Here is a 19,521-nt window from a genome sequence, read left to right as displayed (position 1 = left end):
GTGCCATACACCTGGCTGCATCAATAAGTTATTTGTATTATTATAATGCAAACTTCCCATATACATATATATATTCTATTTGATTTCATCATGAATTTTTCTTGTTGACAAAAATTACATATACTTAACATGCACTTTCTTTAATATTTTTTTTACGTTTAGGGCACAAAATTGTTATTTGATTTGAAAAGTTACGATTTTGTACATTTATATATAAAGATATTGGATGTTTTATAATTTGATTTGCATGCATCTTGTATCTTATACATTATGTGGTTATATATAATTTTTGTTTTATATATATGTATATGCATATTAATTTGTTTTATTTGATTTTCTCTTAAAAACTGCTCAGCTGCTTTGTTCTCGACCTGTTGCGAAGTTCATTTCGATTTATGAAATGGTAATTCAGAATAGGTCTTATTCGAATTTCACAGAAATTTGTATAGCACAATTTTCGGACTTGCATAGAATTATTGTTTTCTGATGCTCCGAAAAGTACGCATTAAAGATTTCAGTGAAATGTGAACTGTAAACATTTCTTAATAATATTGTAATCATTTTATTCGATTAGTTAATTTTTATGAGTGCTGACAAATTTAAGTCCAATTTATGGCGCATTAAAATATCTTTGGGAAACTTTTCGCATTTGAGAAAGAGTTGTTCATCATGTATGGCGGGCGGGCGGCGGGACAAACTACGCTCAATCCTCAGCTGTGTCAATCGTTATCGTTATCGGGTCGTTATCGGGGTCGTGGTCGAGGGGAATCAGGGATACAATTAGTCTACAAGAGCGTCGCCTCTGCCAAGAATTGAAGCAATAAAACAGTTATTCGAAAGTCTTTTTCTTGTTGTTGGTTTTGTCGGAATTTCAGTCATATAACAACGACAAAATGAGGTGAGTGTGGGAGCGAAGGGTGAGCAAAACAGGGTGATTTATATACAGGGTGCTCCACCAATTACACCGCTGCGCTATGCTCCGACCGTCGGAAATACTTACGAGCCTGCACATTGAGATCGTCGAGCAGCAGCTCATTGGACGATCTAGATCGTTTGGGAAAGATGAGAGCATTGCGCAGCGGCGTCACATGCGCCACATTGGAACGCGGCTTGGGCGGCGGCACTGGCGGGGCACGTTTTTGTTTGTGCGACACACGCTTCAGTTGCCGCACAAAGGATTGACTCAGTGTCGAGCCGCGATTAAAGTCTTCGTTCAATTGCGGCTGTGCCGCATATTTGTGCAGCGGCGTTGGTGTTGCCACCGCAGCCATTGCTGCCGCTTGTTGCAGCTGCTGCTCCGAATGCGTGCGCTTGCCGCTGCCCCCCGAGCTGCTCTTAAGGCGCTCGAAGAGATTGGTCAGCGTGCTGGAGCGCTGTTGAAGTGGCGGTGGCGCTGGTGCCGGATACTTTTGCAACGCCGGATGACTGTGCTTTGGCGTACGCCCCGCGCCGGCTGTGGTGGGCGTGGTCGAAGCTGTTTGAGCTAGACTGGCAAATACATCATCGTCGAGTTCGCTGAGACTGACCAGCATATGCTCGTCGTCGTACAAGTCATCGGTGTTCGTAATTGTGTTGGTGAAGGTGCGACTGGTGGCCAGTTCCTGCTCTTCACTTGCCTCCTCCCCCTCTTCGTCGTCGTAGCGTGCAAATATCTCGTCAAAGGCCGCGTTCACAATGTATGCCTCATCCTGCAGCTCCTCTTCGCTGGTCTGCTGTTGTTGCTGAGCGCGCTGACGTTGTGATAGCAGAGTACCAAAGAGATTCTTGCGATAATCCTCGGCTGCAATGCCGCCGTACAGTGGCTGCAAATGTTCGGTGGAATGTGCCGTGGTGGCAGCCATTGGGGGCAAGTTGGCCAATTGGTTGGCCAGACTCTGAGTGCTGCAACTGTTTGTTAGCTTGCCAGGTGCAGGATGTTGTTGCTGTGCGACGTTGTTGTTGCTGGTTAGTATGCAATGTTGTGCCTTTGCCAGTGCCAATGTCTGTGCCTGCAGCTTCTGCTTTTGACGTTGCATGTGCTGCACCCGCTGCCGCAATTCCTGCGACTTGCGTTTCACTTGACTGTATTTGCTTTGGCTCGTGTGAACGTTGCCGTTGCTTTGGTTGCTGTTGATATTGCTGTTGCTTTGGTTGTTCGTGCGCAGCTCATACTTACTCTGCTCACGGTCACGCTCCTGCTCGGCCTCGGCGAGTCGACGCTGCAGCGCCAACGTTTCAAAGGTGTGCACAACACTGCCGACGTGTGTGCTAATCTCCGGTATGCCCAGGTCACCGCTAAACATGTCACGCTGATGTCGCTGCTGTGTCGACAGCAATTCGCCACCGCCGCGCACATGTCCATGGCCATGGGCGTGGCAATGGCGGATGGGCGGCACAGGACAGTGTTGAGTATGAACAGCGGCGGCAGCACAGGGAAATTGCTCAATGAATTCGGTGGCTTCCTGTTGCCACAACAGATTGCCGAGTTCATCGTGCCCGCTGGCGCTGGCAACTGTTGACGACTGTTTTGTGTTCATGTATGTATGTGTTGTGGGATTTGTTGTAGTTGTTGTTGTTGTTGTGTACGAGTTGTTGGCAGATATTTCAAGCAAATTGTTAATGAAATAAATAAATAAAATCTGATTAGCCAAGGGTCTTTCAAGAAAGTATTTAGAACGACTTTTTTTTGTTGGTGAGCTGAGGGGCCAAGAGGGAGGGGCTTGGGGGTGAATGGGGTAAATACTTAATGCTCTAGCCATATCTTAAATACATAATAACTAGTTACGCTTAGCATTGCTATATACACATGACCACATTGAACAATTAATCATTTAACTTTCATCTTTGGTTTCTTAGTTTTGTTTTTTAACTGTTTTTGTTATCGATTTTGTTAATAGCTGATCTTATGGCATATATGTTAAGTGTTAATAATAATCGTAATAATGTTTCAACTCATTTGCGAGCTCTGCATATTTGGAAATTCAACTACCAGCTAAATTATTTGTATAGACTATTTAAGTTTCTAATTCATTTAGGCTAAATTCCGGTTTCTTCTTTTTAATGTATTTATAGATTATTTTTTTGGTATTGGATTTTTGGTTTTTGTTGTGAAATATTTAAATAAAACAACAACACAAAACCGAGCTGCCCACAGCACAGAGCAGCAGTGTGTGTGCGTGTTTGTATGCGTGTGTGTATGGAGAGCGCAATTATTCGGGGCGCACAAAAGTATGCTACAAATTGTTGATGTTCAAGCTGTTGCGTATACGCAATTGTTTTGGCGCTTAAAAGTATGCTACGATTTTAATGCCACAACTTAACTGATAATCAAAGCGAAAATTGCATTTGAGTGGGCGTGAGTGTGCATGTGTGTGTTTGTATGTGTTTGTGTGTGTGGGTGCAATTGATGTGGATGTGCGGCAACAACAATTTTTGCAGCTGAGACAACAATTGAGGTGAGTGTGTGTGTGTTTAAATTGGTGGTCTGTAAGTATGTGTGTGTGCTTCTGGTTGTGTGCTTTAATAATAGTTATTATCAAATGGTAAACTATCACTGGAGCTGGAATAGTGCTGTTGTGGCGGTTGCTGTGACAGCAGTTGATTGTTGCCGTTGCGTTTCATATGTGGCTGCTGCTGCTGTTGTTGTTGCTGTTGCTGCTTGTTGTTGCCGCTGCTGCACTTTTGCTGCTGCTTGTGCAGCGCTTTAAAGTCATCTTGCGACTTGCTATTCTTAGAGCTATGCTTGCTCTTGTGACCCTTGCTGTGTTTTGTGTGCTTCAAACTGTGGTGTTGGTGGTGTGAGTGTTGTTGCTGTTGTTGCTGCTGCTGCTGCTGTTGGTGAGGGTGGCTGTTGTGTTGTTGTTGTTGTTGTTGATAGTGGTGCTCAATGTGTGCTATGTTGCTGCTGCTGTGATAGTGTGGATGCTGCTGCTGATGTTGCTGCTGTGACGTATCGCTGGCGGTGCCGCTGCTGCCGTAACTATAGATCTGTGACTTTGACTGGCTACGATGCGTATGCGGATGCGAATGTAGATTTGCCACGCTATAATGCTCGGGATCGAGACTGTCGAAGGTCTGCAGATAATGCGGATTGATCTGAGTGCAATAATCACTGCCAACATCTGTTTGTTGCTGCTGCTGTTTGAGTTGCTTGCGATCAAGCGTATTGTTGCTGCGCACAGCATGGAATTGATGTGGTTGCTGCTGATGATCGAGCGAATTAAAGTGTTGCAGATGCGTCATGTTGTAGTTCAAGTGTTGATAATGCGAATCGGAGTTGTGTTGTTGCTGCTGTTTGGCTCCATTTTTCATGGGCAATGGCGGTGGTTGTTGCTGTTGTTGTTGTTGCTGCTGTTGCTGTTGTGCATTCGGTGATCGTCGGTGTGTGTTGCTGTTGCTGCTGCCGTTGCCATTCGATTTGAAACTATTGCTGCCACTGTGCAATGTCAGACTGTTGCTGCTGTGATTGCTGCCATTATCGTTCTTCGTTTTGATCGCAATAAAAGTGTTGGGCAACGGCGGCAATGGGGGAGTGCCGGTTGGTGTCGTAATGCTCGTCGCTGACGACGAGCAATTTGTTGCTAATGCGGCTGCGGATGCTGCTGTGGCTGCTGATGATGTTGTGGTGCTGGCCACATTCAGTTCCCGCTACGCGATGTGATGGCCGCCAAATGTGCGCAGCACTGGCACGCTCTGATTGTGATTGAAAGTAGTTGTTGGTGGTGCGTGTTGTTGGTGTGCATGTTGTTGGTTGTTGGTTTAAACATATAGCAATTGATTGTTGTTGTTGTTGTTGTTGTCGGTTGGTGGTGCGTGTTGGGTGTGTGTAAATGTGTGTAAGGCCCAGTTGTTGTTGTTGTGGTTGGTGGTGGTGGTTGTTATCGGAAAATGAAATTTCAGAGCGTAAAAAGAGACGAAAAAAGGAAAAGAGTAGATACTTATCATATAAGTCGTGTATGAGATATATATAAATTGATTGCTTATCTGTAACTTGTATGTGTGTTAGTTTATTACTGTGTGTGTTCAAGTATTACTGTATTGGTGTCTTCTGCTTTATATTTTCTTTTTTTTTCTTTTAGTTTTTGAGTGGTGCGTCAGTTTGTTTTACGGGGCGGGTGGGTAGGAGAGAGACACGAGTCGTGGGCGTGTCTCTGGAGTTGGATTAATAAATATGTATATATATTTTTACTAACTAATTGATTAGTTGCAAGTGCTTAGAACAAAGTTGTAAAAAATTGTGAAAAATATTAATGGAAATAAAAAGAGAAAAAAAGTAATTTCGTTAATTGCTTCAAGCTACTGTTACACTTTACACAGACATAAAGCACGCACACACGCTCACAAAAATGCACAGACATACATACATACATATATACAGCAGATTTGTGGACTGGCGAAAGTAAAGCAAAGTCCCTTAGACATTATCCAGATGAGATAAATTCCAAGCGAGGCCAAGCGAAATTTCATGCATCGATGCGGCTGTTACAGTTGCTGCCACAGCCATTGCTACTGCTGCTGCTGCTGCTGCTGCTGTGGCAGACGTGGCAGCATCAAGTGGCGTGTAAAACTTATTTAATTCGGCAACGGACCGAGTTGCCAGCCAAGCTGCAGTCAGCACGTTGCAAATGAAGCAGCGCCCAAAAAAGGAAAACAACAAAAAAAGGATGGCAACAACTTGCTCGATTAGCACATACCCTGCTCATGCACACAGACAAACACACGCTCAATCATAAAATGGCATGCAAAAGTAGACGTGCAGCAATAAAATTATAGCTGTAGAGAAAGTGCTTAAATATCTTAATAAACACATTTACAAGATGCCAAATTGCAATCAGGACAATAAATATGCATAATTTTAAATTGTTGTTTACTCTCAGACATAATTCTTTCAGCTACTCGCTTTGGAGTTGCATTTCACTGGGTATTAATAAGAGAGAAAGAAAAAAGAGAGACAGAGAGACAGAGAGAGGGAACTGCGCGACGAAGAAAGCTAATTAGCCGGGACAATTTGGAAAAAGTGAGCATAAGTTTTAATAAGAAAGCGAGAGCTATGCGCTAATGCGTTGCAAAATGAGTGGGGCGTGGCAGTGGCAGCGCCTTTTTAAAACTTGCCATATTAAAGTTTTTAAATAAAGCGCAACGCAGACACGCGTTACCCGCCCGCGTGTGTGTTTGTTAAACACTGTATGTGTGGCTAGAGGGAGAGAGAGGGAAAAGAGTGAGAGGTAAATTCCACATTTAAATTTAAAAAGTTTTGTTGCGCGGCCTTTTGCGGCACGAGGCACTTTGTCTTTGGCAAGCTGCAACTGCCACATGCCGTTTTCTGCATAGTCAATAACAAATGCTGGCGACACTTACACACACATACACACACACACACATAAACCGAAAGAAGCATGAACACTTTGGGTGGGCTAAAGAAACTTTCATTCATTCACTCAATGCGCACTCAAAGGCACTACATGTGGCACTTGGGGCAACTTCGACGGCGGCACATAAAAGTTGACAAGCGTTGACATAATTTTACACGCAATGACAAGTTGAAGGAGCCGCAGGATGTGCCGCCGCGTCTTCGTCTTCGCCTTCGCCTTCATCTTCATACATGTATATGCAACACTCAAGTGCGCGTAAGTAAGTGCAACCTCTAGCTGCCCCTGCCCCACTGTGCAGCTTGAGACGCCGCAGAGTGCTTGCTGCATTTTCTGCATCATTTACTAACATGCGCACATTGATGGAAATTTAATAGACTTGCCACATAATTGCGGCGCTTGGAATTTATGCTTGACTGCTAATGATGGATTGCGGATCTTGACGTTGATCCATTTATAAGTTCAGCAGCTGCAAATAGCCGAAGCAAGAGGGAGCGGACATTGTGTCGTAGGTAGAACATTAGATTATCAATGGCTGGCGGGGATTGTTGCAAGTGAAGTGGGAGTCGAGACGAGGCGAGGCGAAGCGACATCATCAACAGCCGGAAGTGACTGTGTCGCTTAACGGTGGGGCAAGCGACAAGCAGCACAGCAGCGTTACGGAAGTTCAACTCAGTGCCACAAAAATTTGAAAACTTTGTAAACAAAACTTTTGAGCTGTGCACTTTGCTGCTGGCGCGAAACGAGACTAAACGAAGCGAAAGCAAAGGCAAAACACCAGGCGACGATGCGCAGGACCCTTTACCCTAAAAAACAACAACAAGACGATGTATATACCTACATATATCTATATACAAATGTATATACATATATCTCTCCCTTCTGTATCTGTATGTAGAGCAGAACATCCTGGCAGTCGGTCTGCTTGTCAGCAGCTGCGAAAAGTTTGCCACACGGCAAATGGTTGTTGCACGACTTGTGCTAAACTTGCCTCTTCAGTAGCTTAGCAGACAGTAGTATTGTGGAGACCCGAGGGGAGGGGAGTGTCATGCAACTACAATGCTTTCATCAATTGTCCAGCGGATGTTTGGCTCAGCAGTCGTAGTCGAAGTCGGAGTCGACTGAATCGCAGTCGTCTCGAGTCCTGACAGTGCTTCCGCCGTTCTCTAGTCGACTTCCGTGTGCCACGACTACACCCCGAACTCCCGCTGCCCGCTTCCCGCTCCCCGCTTCCCGCTCCCCGCTAACCAAACGCTGATCAAAGCTAACTGCACTTTAAAAATGGCAGCCAACTCGAATGTGCCACAATAAGCAGCAGAAAGAAAGCTGCTTTGTAAATATTATACCGAAAGAAGGGAAAAGAAAGGAGCTGCTGCATTTTGCATTTCATTTGAGGAAAATGCAGTAAGTTTTCTCTCCCCATCCCCCTTCTCCACCGCACACTCCTCGCTCGTTTTGTGTACAATTGTAATAACTATCTCAGCGAGTGTTTGAAATGCGTTTACCCGAAAACTTTTACAGCTGCCAGTGCAAGAATGTTTATACTTTTGCATTTTTGTGTGTGCGACTTCTGCTGCAACTCGACAAAGTGCGCGTAGTGTAAATACAAAGTGGGAGAGGGAAGAGAGAGCGAGGGGGAACTGCCAGGCACGTACTTCAGTTAGTTGTAAATAAAATGTAAATTGTTGTTATTTGTGCAAAAGAGTGTTTGCGAGTAATATTTACTTGCATCGCACAACAGTATGCAACACTTTTTCCCCGCCAGCAACCTCTTTGCATACGTAATATTGCTCATACCACACGTTAGCCCGCAGCTAGCAATTAATGCGTGCGTGTGTGTGTTTGCATTGCCCGCAGCGCAGGCCAACAGCAATCGGCATCAAGCAAATCACAATAAATTGCAAAAGCCAAAGCCAAATGCGAAAACTGAAAGCTGAAAGCCCTTTTGTGGCCTGCAGGCGACGTGAGCGATGTATTTCTATGGGATCTGCAGGTGTATGCGAGAGTGTGCGAGTGTGAGAGTGTGTGGTGCGGTCATATCATATGCTCGTGCTTAAATTAAATGATTAACAAGGTTATTTACGGCTCCCGCTGTAAGCCAAATGTGTGTGGGCAACGCTGACAACATGTATTTGCCGCTAGACAGCGCGCGCAGTTGTGGCAATAATACGCACACCTGTGTAAGTTTCGCTGCTTTTTTTTTTGTTTTTGTTTTATTTTATTGTGCGAGTATATGTGGCACAAATAATGCGGTCAATATGAGGCCACAGCTAGCGGCGTTTCAAGGGCAAGCGGAAACGGATGCGGAAGCAGAGTTTGTGGTTCTTGTTGCTGTTGTAAAGGTTGTTGTCGGAGCCGCTTTCAGCACGTAAATTGCCGTGTCCAGAGCGAACGGTCAATTGCTTTGCTCAAACAGACGACAGGCTGCGGTGCTTGTTTTGTTTGCTGATTGCGCAAATATTTGCGCAGGCATTAAACGCAGAATTGATGGCCAAACAGAGCTCGCCGCGCGGACGGAGTGAGAAGGTGTGGGCAACACCAAACCGGGCCGGCCGCAATATAAATTTAAATATTAACGCCGACTTAACGGCAATGAGTCGCTTGGTTTTTGTTTCAACCTTCGCTGACTTCTTGACCGCCGCCGCCGCCGCCGTCGCCGCTGCCACCGCGAAGCGAAGCGTTTGCCTTAATGCTAACAGCCTCGTTACGTTTTATTGCATGCACAGTCGCAGGATAAGTGCGAGTAGCCAAGGGACAGGAATACTCCTCTGCGTCAGGAATTCTGTATAGTCATTACCACGCACACGAGACACGAGCCACCAAAAAAAAAGCACAAGAGAGGAGAAAAAGGTACCCGAATTGTGATTATGAACACAAATTTGCGCTTAAATTGTGGGGCATTAGTTGGGCGCATTTTTATTAAAAAGCGCAAACTCATTAAATTTTATTACAAGTTAAATTTTTCAATAAGGCTGCCAAATGCTTGCAAAACGCGCTAAACGTGTAACTTTAAGGCCAATTAGCTGGGCTCGACCTGATAAGAATAATGCTGATAGAGTTGGCATAACCAAAACCTCTTTGCGGCCAACTAATTGATTATTCAAACCACAGTAAACATTTATTTTGATTGCTGTAATTATTTCTTATTGATTTGAAAAGGAAATAAATACTTTTAGAGTGAATGGCGCATTGTATTTATTATTACTATATCAATTGCAGATTGCAGATTATGGATTTCTATAATTGTTTGTCATTTAAATTTCATGCCTGGCTTTGTAATTGTGCAATATTCGCACTGCAGTTGTCTAATTAATTTATGATTAGCCTTATTTATATGTTTTTCTAAACTTTTAGCCAAAACTAACTAACTCACTTTCAAAGCCTTTGTATTCAAATCTTTATTGTACCATAAAAAACAGCTATAAGCTATTTCAGTTTAAAAAAGTCCGCAGCCTAGAAACGCTTTAAGCCCATTCTTAGTTAAGACCGTAGAGCCAATAGTTTAACTCCTTGCATTTGCTACTAGTTTAGTCATTTAATCATTAATTTAGTTAAGCTTTAGTTTAGTTCGCACAAGTTTTTTTTTCTCTCAAAGTTGTTTCAACATTCGAGCAATAAAATGCAAATTTGTGTTGTGCTCCGTTTAAGTAGATTAAAAAATAAAAAACACCTGCAGATGGTGATACTCGCTGCACAAATATACGAATATAAATTACATTTATGGTCCCCCTTTTGTTGAAAACTTGAGCGTGCACACTTATCCAGCACACACACACACACACATACATACACACTCTCAGATATGTATGTGTAAGCTCTTGCACTAGCAGCAGGGCACATACTTAAGCCCCTTCTTATGAAGCATGCCATTTATGACATCCGTGCACCGAAAAGAAGCAGACGAAAAATTTTACAAAAAAAAGCAACTGATAGAGATAATAGTGTGCAGAGATATGCAGCTAGCAAATACCCTATAAATATGATTTCCAATAAATTTCTATTAAAGTATGATTATTTTAAAGAAGCTGCTATAGAAGTTTATTGTGTTGCAACTATGTTTATTATATCTATACAACAAAATTCGTCTATCATCGAGTATAAATGCAGCATTGCATGCCCCAACCCATTAAATGACTATAGCGTATTAAAAGCTGAAGTATGAAAGGAAAAAAAACCAAAGAAGCAGCTAGAAGAATGGTAACGCATAAAAACCATATTAAATGCCTTACTCTCGGCGCTATTGTTTTTCGGCTTGTCTGTGCCAGCGTCTGGGGCAGGACTACGACTACGAGAGTATGAGATGGTTTGGGTGGTTTTTGGGTTGGCGGACGGCTTTCGTTTGCCATCTTTTAATGGTGCAATTAGAGCACACCAAATGCGTTTGCTGAAAGCTGAGCTGCGGTTGCTGCTGCTGCTGCTGTGGCTGTTGCTGTTGCTGTTTCTGTCGCTGGCATCATAAAGGATTTTTAATAATAGCGCCAAATTACAATAGGCAGTCGTACACACACACATACACAGACATACACACTGCACATGTGCGTTATCTGTGTGTAGACACAAATTGCGTATACGCCGTGGCACTTTGAAACAAAAGCCACGACAATGCGAAGTTGATGTTGTTGTTGGTGGCGTTGTGTGTGGCCAGGATTTAGCTAGGATAGTGGGAGTATCCTTTTTGCAGCTGTCTTTGCTTTGGCTTGGGTTTGGCTTCAGCTTCAGTTTGGGCTGCCTCCATTTCAACTTGTTGTTTGTTGTAATTTGATGCGCCATTGTTTGCCGCATGCGTTTTTCATTGTCTCCGACGACACTTTAGTGTCAGTTGAGATTTTCGGTTGTTGTTCGTATTGTTGCCGTTGCCGTCGTTGTTCTTTGCTTGTTTAGTTCCTTGGTTCTTTGGTCTTCTGGTTCTTTTGCTTATTTCGTTGTTTGTTTTGCAAGCTTCTGGTTTTTGCGTTTACTTCTCGCTTATATCGCCATTGCTATGCAATTTTGTTGTGTAATTTATGCGCTTATTGTTTCTTCATTTTGCATTTTACATTTTGTGAGTTGTCATTAGTTTGCCTGAGCATGCGGCAAACGAGGATCTGCCACAAGCGTCAGCTGCAGAAATTTATTTGTCCAACTTGCAGAACGCCCTTCAAGCTCAAAGTTTTTCCCTCAGAGCCGCAAGTTCATTTTCTGTTCACTCTAATTCGGTTTAAATAGCCAAAAGGCTATTCATCTTTTATTTTTTGAGAAGTAAATGGCGAGAAAATTCAAGAAAAATGTAAAAATGATTAAAGACAAAGCGCGGCAACAAGCCGGAAAAGCGTTGAAAGTCGAGTCGCCAGCTCAATGAACTCAATGCGGAAATGTGAATGCAATAAATTATTGCGGTGCCGAATGAAGCGACACACGGCTCATGTTCAGGGGAGGGCGAGAAGAGAAGAGAAGGGAAGTCTGGGAAAACATAAATCCTTTCGGAAATTTATGGTGCGTTGAACTTAAAATGAATACACAATAAAATGTTGTATATGCAGCAGCGCAATGCAACCAAGATGCCGCATCCAAAGTAGAATACAGTGGAAAAAACGGTTTGCTGAGGGCGTAAGAGAATACTGAGAAAGAGAAATGGAGTGTGTGTGCGAAAAACAAAGGACACACAGGAGTAACAATAATAAAATTTATTAACGTTGAACAATTTTGCATTTCCTGCCCAGGGGCCAAGCAAATGATGTAAGAAAAGGTCCCCACAAAAGATGTAATAAAATTAATGCTACGCCATTATATTTTATATGCTTGCATATGAATGTCCTTATAGTTATACATATATGGTACGTGTGTGTATCGATATGTGTGAGTGTGCAATGGGGCATTCAAATGGCTCTGAAATGCGTTCAATATGAATGTGCACCATAAGCATGTAATGACAACTGAGAACTGGGAGCTGAGCCTGGAGACTGGATATGAGAAATCACATCAAATGTCTTTTTCTCGGCTTATCATTAACGATTTTGATACATTTTGATATATAGGGACAATAATTCATTTTCGTATTGCATATTCGAATGCGAGTTTTGGCACTCAAAATCAGTTCACGTGGCGTATAAGCAATTATTCATTATATTACGGCATACTTACTTTTGTTTTATTGGCTATGCTGGAAGGCTGAATTTGCTTTGACGACATTATAATAAATTTTAGTTAAGGATGGACATAAACAAACAATTAATGCAAACCATGTGAGGAACTTTGTAAGATCAATGTACATATATCGAATGTATATGACTCTTTAAAAACAGCCTTAAACAATACCTTTTATTTATTTCAAAAATAATTATCTGAATATAGTCGAATATTGTAAATATTTTTAAATTTTAGCTTCGCTAATTATGTTTTCTCAAATTTCGAATTAAATGCACTCAAATACTCAAAATATATTCTTTCAATTTTAAATAAATATTTTTTTAGAAATTTAAATTCTTCGACTTTTGAAATATATATGCAATTTTGTTGTTATATAGCATTTAAATCAAGTGCCCTCACATGTTATTGCATTCATTATTATCGAGGTTTTAACAATCTATCTTTACCCATTCAAAGATAAACTCGTAGAAGATGGAAAATTCAAACTGTTCAAACTGTAGTCATAGCTCAGAAAGAACGAACACATCCGTTAAGATTGAAGATCATAGAACACATTCGAGTTATGCAGTCATGCTTGGAGACGAGCGAAAGATGCGACAAATACATTCAGAGATATTCAGAGATGGTTTCCCCCAAGTCAAGTTGAAGCGATTATTATACTAGATCGGTGCATAGGTAAGATTGTAAAATTGTGAGTGCTTCGAGCAAATTTGGTGCATATTAAGAAAGTTGCAAGTGATGCGGGACAAGGGACTGAGAGCAGCGACTTATCGTGCAACTAATAGACGGAGGCAGACGGGGCAAGTGCAATTTTTGGTGGCATTGTGGAAATTATAATTAAACTAAGTTGAAACTCATAATTAGTGCACTTAAAACTAAAGTCAATGGAACTTTTTTTCGGTGTGTGTGTGGGGAGAAAAGCTTAAAATAGCTGGAAAACTGAAACCAGCAAAGGAAATAAAATATACATTTTTATATTGTGCTGCAGGTGAAATTGCTTAATTAAATTGCTGCTAGTTGTTGTTGTTTTTTCTTCTTTTTTTTTAAACTATTTCGAAACTTAAATTATATTTAAAAAGTTCTCAAACTGTGCTCTGGCTAGTTTCACATACCCGAAAATAACGAATAATAAAAACGAACAAAAAAATGCAAAATTATAAAACAAATGGGAAACCAAATTGAAATGCAAACTTTGGTATATGCAAATTACATTTGGGGGTGCACATTAGAATCGCTAAGGGTGTTAAATTTCACGGGTAGTTATGATGACTGAAAAAGGCTACGATGCAATTAAGATAAAAAACAAAAATGAAAACGAAAACGAAAAGAGAACAAAACAACCAACGAAACTGTGTGAGACGGGCTGGTGCAACGAGGGTCGGCTTTTGTGCTAATATTATTCTAGCTATTGTAGGCAGTGTTTCTCTGTGTGTGTGAGTGTGTTAGTGTGTGTGGCATGTTGCAAGTCTCTGTGGAGCATATTAATTCATTAACGAAACTTAAATGGCATGTGAAATTATTAATTGCTGGCTTAATTAATTTATAATGAGTCTGGCGGCAGCGGCGGCGGCAACAGCTGGCTGTGCCTGGTCATCAGCCATAAGCCAGAGTAGATCACGCCGCATTAAGCATACGCCATGTGGTGCAATTGTAATGCATGTGATGAATGATCGTGTAAAACGTAAAACGTACCAATTAGTGTAAGTCGATGTGAGTTTATTTTGTAGGCTAATAATACTGTACAAAAGTAGTGCGCTCTAATTGAAAAAAGTATGCGAATATGTGAGTTTTTCTCTGTGTGTATTTGATTGTGTTTAATTGCCTACTTGTTGAGGAGGAGGGCGAGTGTTTTTAATAAATGTGTTAAGAGTGTAAAGTGTGTGTGGAAGTGTTTCTGGGTGGTGTAGAGTGTGTGGATATAAGTTTCAAAGAGTTTACTTTCTTGTAGGATCTCATTTAGCGCGTTCGCTGGTTATCACAGAACATTCAGTTAAAAATTACAATATGCATTGGATGATGCGTACACTAGATGACTAATTCGTAAGTATATATATATATGTATGTATATATTGATTTCGTATAGGTTAATAGGCAAATACGTATATGGTATACAAGTACAAGTATATAAGTATTAAAATAATTCGATATGTATTTCGATCAAAGTAAATAAAATCCAATAAAACGTTCGTATAGTAATTAGTATATATATATATATTGTACATACTCCGGGTTGCACCACAAAAACAAATCATTATCATAATCAGGTTAGCTCGAAATTAGCTTGGTACAAGTACAATTATTATGTTATGCTTAATTGTTCATTTTTTTTTGTTTTGGTTTTTTTGGTTTGTGTTTTCTTTTTTTTTCTTTTTTTTGGTTGTATCGTTTTGTAATAGTAAACTTTATGCGCAAATCACGATCATCAGCAGAACGAACGAACGAACGAACGAAGGAACGAGGGAACGAACGTAGGAACTTGGGAATTTGCAGCAAATTTCCACACGTTCCTTACGTCTATATAGATATATATGCATGTAGCCACATATATTTATATAGTGTAGTTAGATATATGTAGTTAGATATAAATGTTTCAATTCAATGTACATATCAAAGTAAAAATTCAATCAATTCAGTTCATTCGCTTATTATTACATCATCAAAGTTCATCAAAAGTAAGAAAAATAATCATATACATAAATATATATTCATTATTATTTAGATATATGTATAATTCATATGTTTATGTGTGTGTGTATATATATATATAGTTAGTTAAGGTCAATTCATCAATCCATATCAATTAAACAATTTACATATATGCGTATATATAGAGAGAGTTAGAGAGAGAGAGAGAGAGAGAGAGAGAGACAAGAGAGGAAGTACATTTTGGGGGCGCTCACCAAGTCCACATAAAGCAAGAATTTAAGAAAGTGAAAATCAAAAATAATTAAGGTTAAGTTCGGTTTGAATTTGAGGGGCATTTTTTACTATCCATTAAATTTGAATAAAATAATATATAACTTGTGGAATTCTCAGGTCTCAGATTTAAATTTACATTGTTAATATTCCTGCAGTCACATAAGTGAAAATTAAAGCATACTTTGAGGGGCTTTTCAGGGGCGGAGTTGGGGACAACGCAGAACATAAATTATACAAAATTAATTATAGTTTCAAGTTGAATAAAGATAATTCGTATATGCAAGTTAAGAACATTTGCCAAAGTGTGAGTGTGAGTGTGAGTGTTTGATGTGTGGATTTGTGTTTGTTTTTTCAGTTTGCCAACGATCTCTACCTGCAGCTCATGGCTTGCTGTAAACTTGCGGGATATTTTTGGGCATTTTTCGTTGTTTGTTTTAATTTGTAATACAAAAAGAAAACGAAGGAAAAAACGCATTGTACAATCAACTAACAGTGGGAGCGCACAGAGCCTTAAAAATTCATAACAAATGGGGCAGCACTCGGGCCATGAATAAATCAGAACTGAAAAACAAAAAAAAAAATTGTTGTATTGTTTCATCCATACAAAGAGAAAATTATCCAAACATTTGCACAAGGCACACACATCGGCAAGGTGGGATACGAATGCGAATACGAATGCGAATGCGAATATAACGAATAAAATCGATAATTATTAATAATAATAATAATAATAATGCGCAATGCAATATTAATGGAAATTCAAATGAAAATGTATTAAAATACACACACGCGCGCTTGTTTTCATATTTTTTACTTATTCGTTTTTTCTTCTCATTTTTATTATTTGTTATAAATTTTGTTTTTATATTTCCATTGTGTACTGCGGTACTCAGTTGCATCTGCTCTTCATTCATTTCCATTATAAATTAGTTGCTCTGCATTATCAATAATTATCATATAAATATTTGTGTAACTTATTTATTTATTTGCATGGGTTTTTCTTTCTTTTTTTTTTGCTTTCGGTCTTTTTGTTTGTTGAACTGCTTGGCAAACACAATTCGTGAAGAGATTTGCTACTACATAAAATATATATAAAACGTTATAAATTGCAACTATCTATGTTAATCAATTATGCTAAGTGTTTTGGGATGCACTTAGGATTTGTCATGGAAATTAATTAATGCACAGCTTTAACTACATTCAAAGTATCGCGTGTCTAATTGAGCTGAAGTTTGGGTTCTAAATTATTCTCAAATTCATGTTAAAAATTGCAACGATTTCGGCTCCTTTAAATGCATTTTAATTCAAGTATTACAAGCTTGCTAAATAAAGCTACAAAATATAGGAAAATGATTGGGAATCGATCAAAGTTTTAACATGAATATGAGAAACAGAAAGGAACAAATGCTAAACTGACTTTGATCTCGTTCTACGAGTAAGTATACTTATTTGGTGCTCTTTCTATTTTGATTATAGTTGTTGGCTGTTTGATTGATTTAATTTATTCGCAGAACCATAATAAAAACAAATGAAAACATACATAAAATGAATAAGTTTTATTTAATTTCAAATTATTGAGTTGCTTTAGGCGATTCAGTTGCAAATAAATAAAGGCATATTAATAATTTTATTTTATACACTTAATAATATAAATTAAATACAAAGTGCACACATTTACATTGCATTTTACTTGAGATTCAAAACGTCATCACCATCCATATCATCATCATCATCATCATCATTGTGATTAATTATTACAATTTTTCGTGCCAGATTGGCCGCCAGGCTTTGTAATTTCAATTTTAATTGGGGTCTGCAAACACGCTGTCTCATATATCTTTACTTTAAACTAAAAGGTATATCATATATGTAAATGTAGGCTCAATCATTAAATTAAAACATCGATTAAATTGGTATAAATGTATGCAGATAAGGTTGTCGTCTTCAATTACTTATAATTAACACATGTAAATCAAAACAATTAACCACGCAGAGCGACACATAACAAACATAAAATGTACTTCAACCGAAACAAAACTTTTGAAAATTTATGCAAAATTCGAGGAAAAATTCATTGCGTTTCATACAATATCATTGCAAGGATGCAAACAGGATTGTGTTTACCTACGTTGAGCGCCAAAAACGAAATTAAAAGTGTTGGAAAAATACACACAAAACAAAAATAGAATTAATTTCAACGTGCCTAGTTGGGTTGTGTTTATCGATGATGCAAACACACTGAAATTGTCATTACTGTTTTTTTTTTTTTGCAATTACACTCATTAACAAGAAAAGTTAAAAAATACGTTTAATGTGTAACGAAATTATTTAATAAAACTTTTTAGAAGCAACCTGCATCGTTCTTTAAACATTTTCGTGGTCAAGAATATTTAATCTGATAATGATCGAGCTATTAACCATCTTTGTTAATAAGTGTATTTTTTGCACTTAAATTTATTGAGTTGTGTGAAAATATTCATTCGCTTTAAATAACATTCTGCACTTACTGGCGAAAAGGAAACCAATTTTTATGGCTGACAGCAAAAAATGAAATTATAATAATTGCACTCTATATGCATTCAGTGGATATGTATATTTGTTGCAATTTGTTGTTGTTTCTGTGCTTTCGTTTTTTTAATGTTTGCATTGCGTTTGATTTGTTTGCACTTCGCGTTTGCGGTTGAAGCTGCGGGTTGGCATCTGGGTGGAAGTTTTCAGTTTATACTTTTGGATTTTAATGCAATATCTGAACTCGGCTTTAATTGGTTGTAATTAAGAATTATAATTAATGCACTGTTACCGAGTTGACAGCGAATGGAATGAGAATGTTTTTTTTTGTTCTTTTTTAATACATTGCATAAGGCAATTAAATGTTAAATGAAATGTGCCAATCGAAGTAGTTAATACAACTTTGGGAAAGTGAAAGTGAAAACTCGCAGTTTTCTTTCAAGTGCTCTTTTGCAATTTGCTAATTTGAGTGTGTGTGTTGGTGTTTTATGGTGAGTGTGCCAATGCATGTGTATGTGAGTCGTGGGCATGCGTGTGGGTGTGTGTGAGTGTGCTTATGTGCTGGCCATAATATGCAAGAAAATACCTGCGAAAATGCTGCTGTGGCTGCTGCTCGAGTTTATGCCATAAGACGCGGCATTAAGCCAAAGTTGAGTTTGGCCAACAACTTTCACAACTCGTACAATTAATTGGATTATGCGATTAGCAGACAAGATGTACAACAAAATGTAGCTCAAGTTGCATCAAGTATGCGGCAATAGCTCCTGCATTTTTCTAGCTTTCTTCAAGACCAACAACTGCCAACAAGTGTCGAAAGTTGGGCATAAATTTCTGAATGGAATGGCAAGTGGCAACTGGCAGCTGGCAAGTGCCTGCTTGCAACATCGTGGCATTGTTTGCTGCAAATTGTGTAATGATGCAATAAAATGCTTTTGTTGATTTCTGCGTTTAACAAATTGGCCAAGAAATGAAAAAGCGACTCTTTTGCCTTTGCTTTTGCCATTGCCATTGCCATTGCCTTGGTTTGTCTTGGTCGAGGCGTGGCCAGAACTTGAAGTTTTGTGATTTATGCACTGATAAAGTTTGTGGTGCGTGTCTCGAGTTGGCTGACGTGGCGTTTATTTATGAGACTTGTTGGTTTTTAAAGGCACAAACGCAAACAAGAACGGAAAACACAGACGAAAACAAATTGTAAGCAATGCTGTTATCCTCCAAGGATTAATAACAATTCATTGCTGGGGTTAATTGAATGCACAAAATCCGTTGCGCTTGCCCAAACAGACAAATTACAATCACGGCAAAAATAAAAATACGAATATTCTACACTTGTATGGAATGAAATGAAATCACATACATATACACACCCACATACTCATCACACACATGATGTACATGACACGACATGCTGCATGAGCCGGAGGAGGAAAACATCAACAAAATGTATGAAATAAACAAACAAATATAAATATTTAAACATAGTGTAAACAAGTTGTAAAATGCAAGCAGAGGGCAACACACACACACACACACACGCATAGACACACAACTCTTGATGTCCCTCAGTTTTAGAATGCTGTGGAAAATACTTTTGGGGGACGGCAATCATAAAAACTGAAAAAGG

At 39.4% G+C, this 19,521-nt stretch overlaps 1 protein-coding gene across 4 annotated transcripts in view; it reads right to left on the bottom strand.

The window, feature by feature from the left end:
- Nucleotides 1-147: 147 nt before the first annotated feature.
- LOC132786270 (hemicentin-2) overlaps nt 148-19,521 on the bottom strand; it is a 136,878-nt gene continuing 117,504 nt past the window's right edge. For 2 of the 4 annotated variants that reach the window (XM_060792761.1, XM_060792762.1), the window contains exon 16: nt 148-2,501. In XM_060792761.1, the coding sequence (XP_060648744.1) occupies nt 960-2,501 (1,542 nt within the window). In that variant the 3' untranslated portion in view covers nt 148-959. Of the gene's footprint in view, nt 2,502-4,529; nt 4,672-17,000; nt 17,242-19,521 lie in introns of those variants that run through there. The other 2 variants (XM_060792764.1, XM_060792763.1) reach the window with 2 other exon arrangements.

This window comes from Drosophila nasuta, chromosome 2R (genome assembly GCF_023558535.2).
Source record: "Drosophila nasuta strain 15112-1781.00 chromosome 2R, ASM2355853v1, whole genome shotgun sequence".
NCBI classification, from domain to species: Eukaryota; Metazoa; Arthropoda; class Insecta; order Diptera; family Drosophilidae; genus Drosophila; species Drosophila nasuta.
Note: the sequence above shows the minus strand (reverse complement) of the source record. Positions and strands in the feature narration are given on the sequence as shown.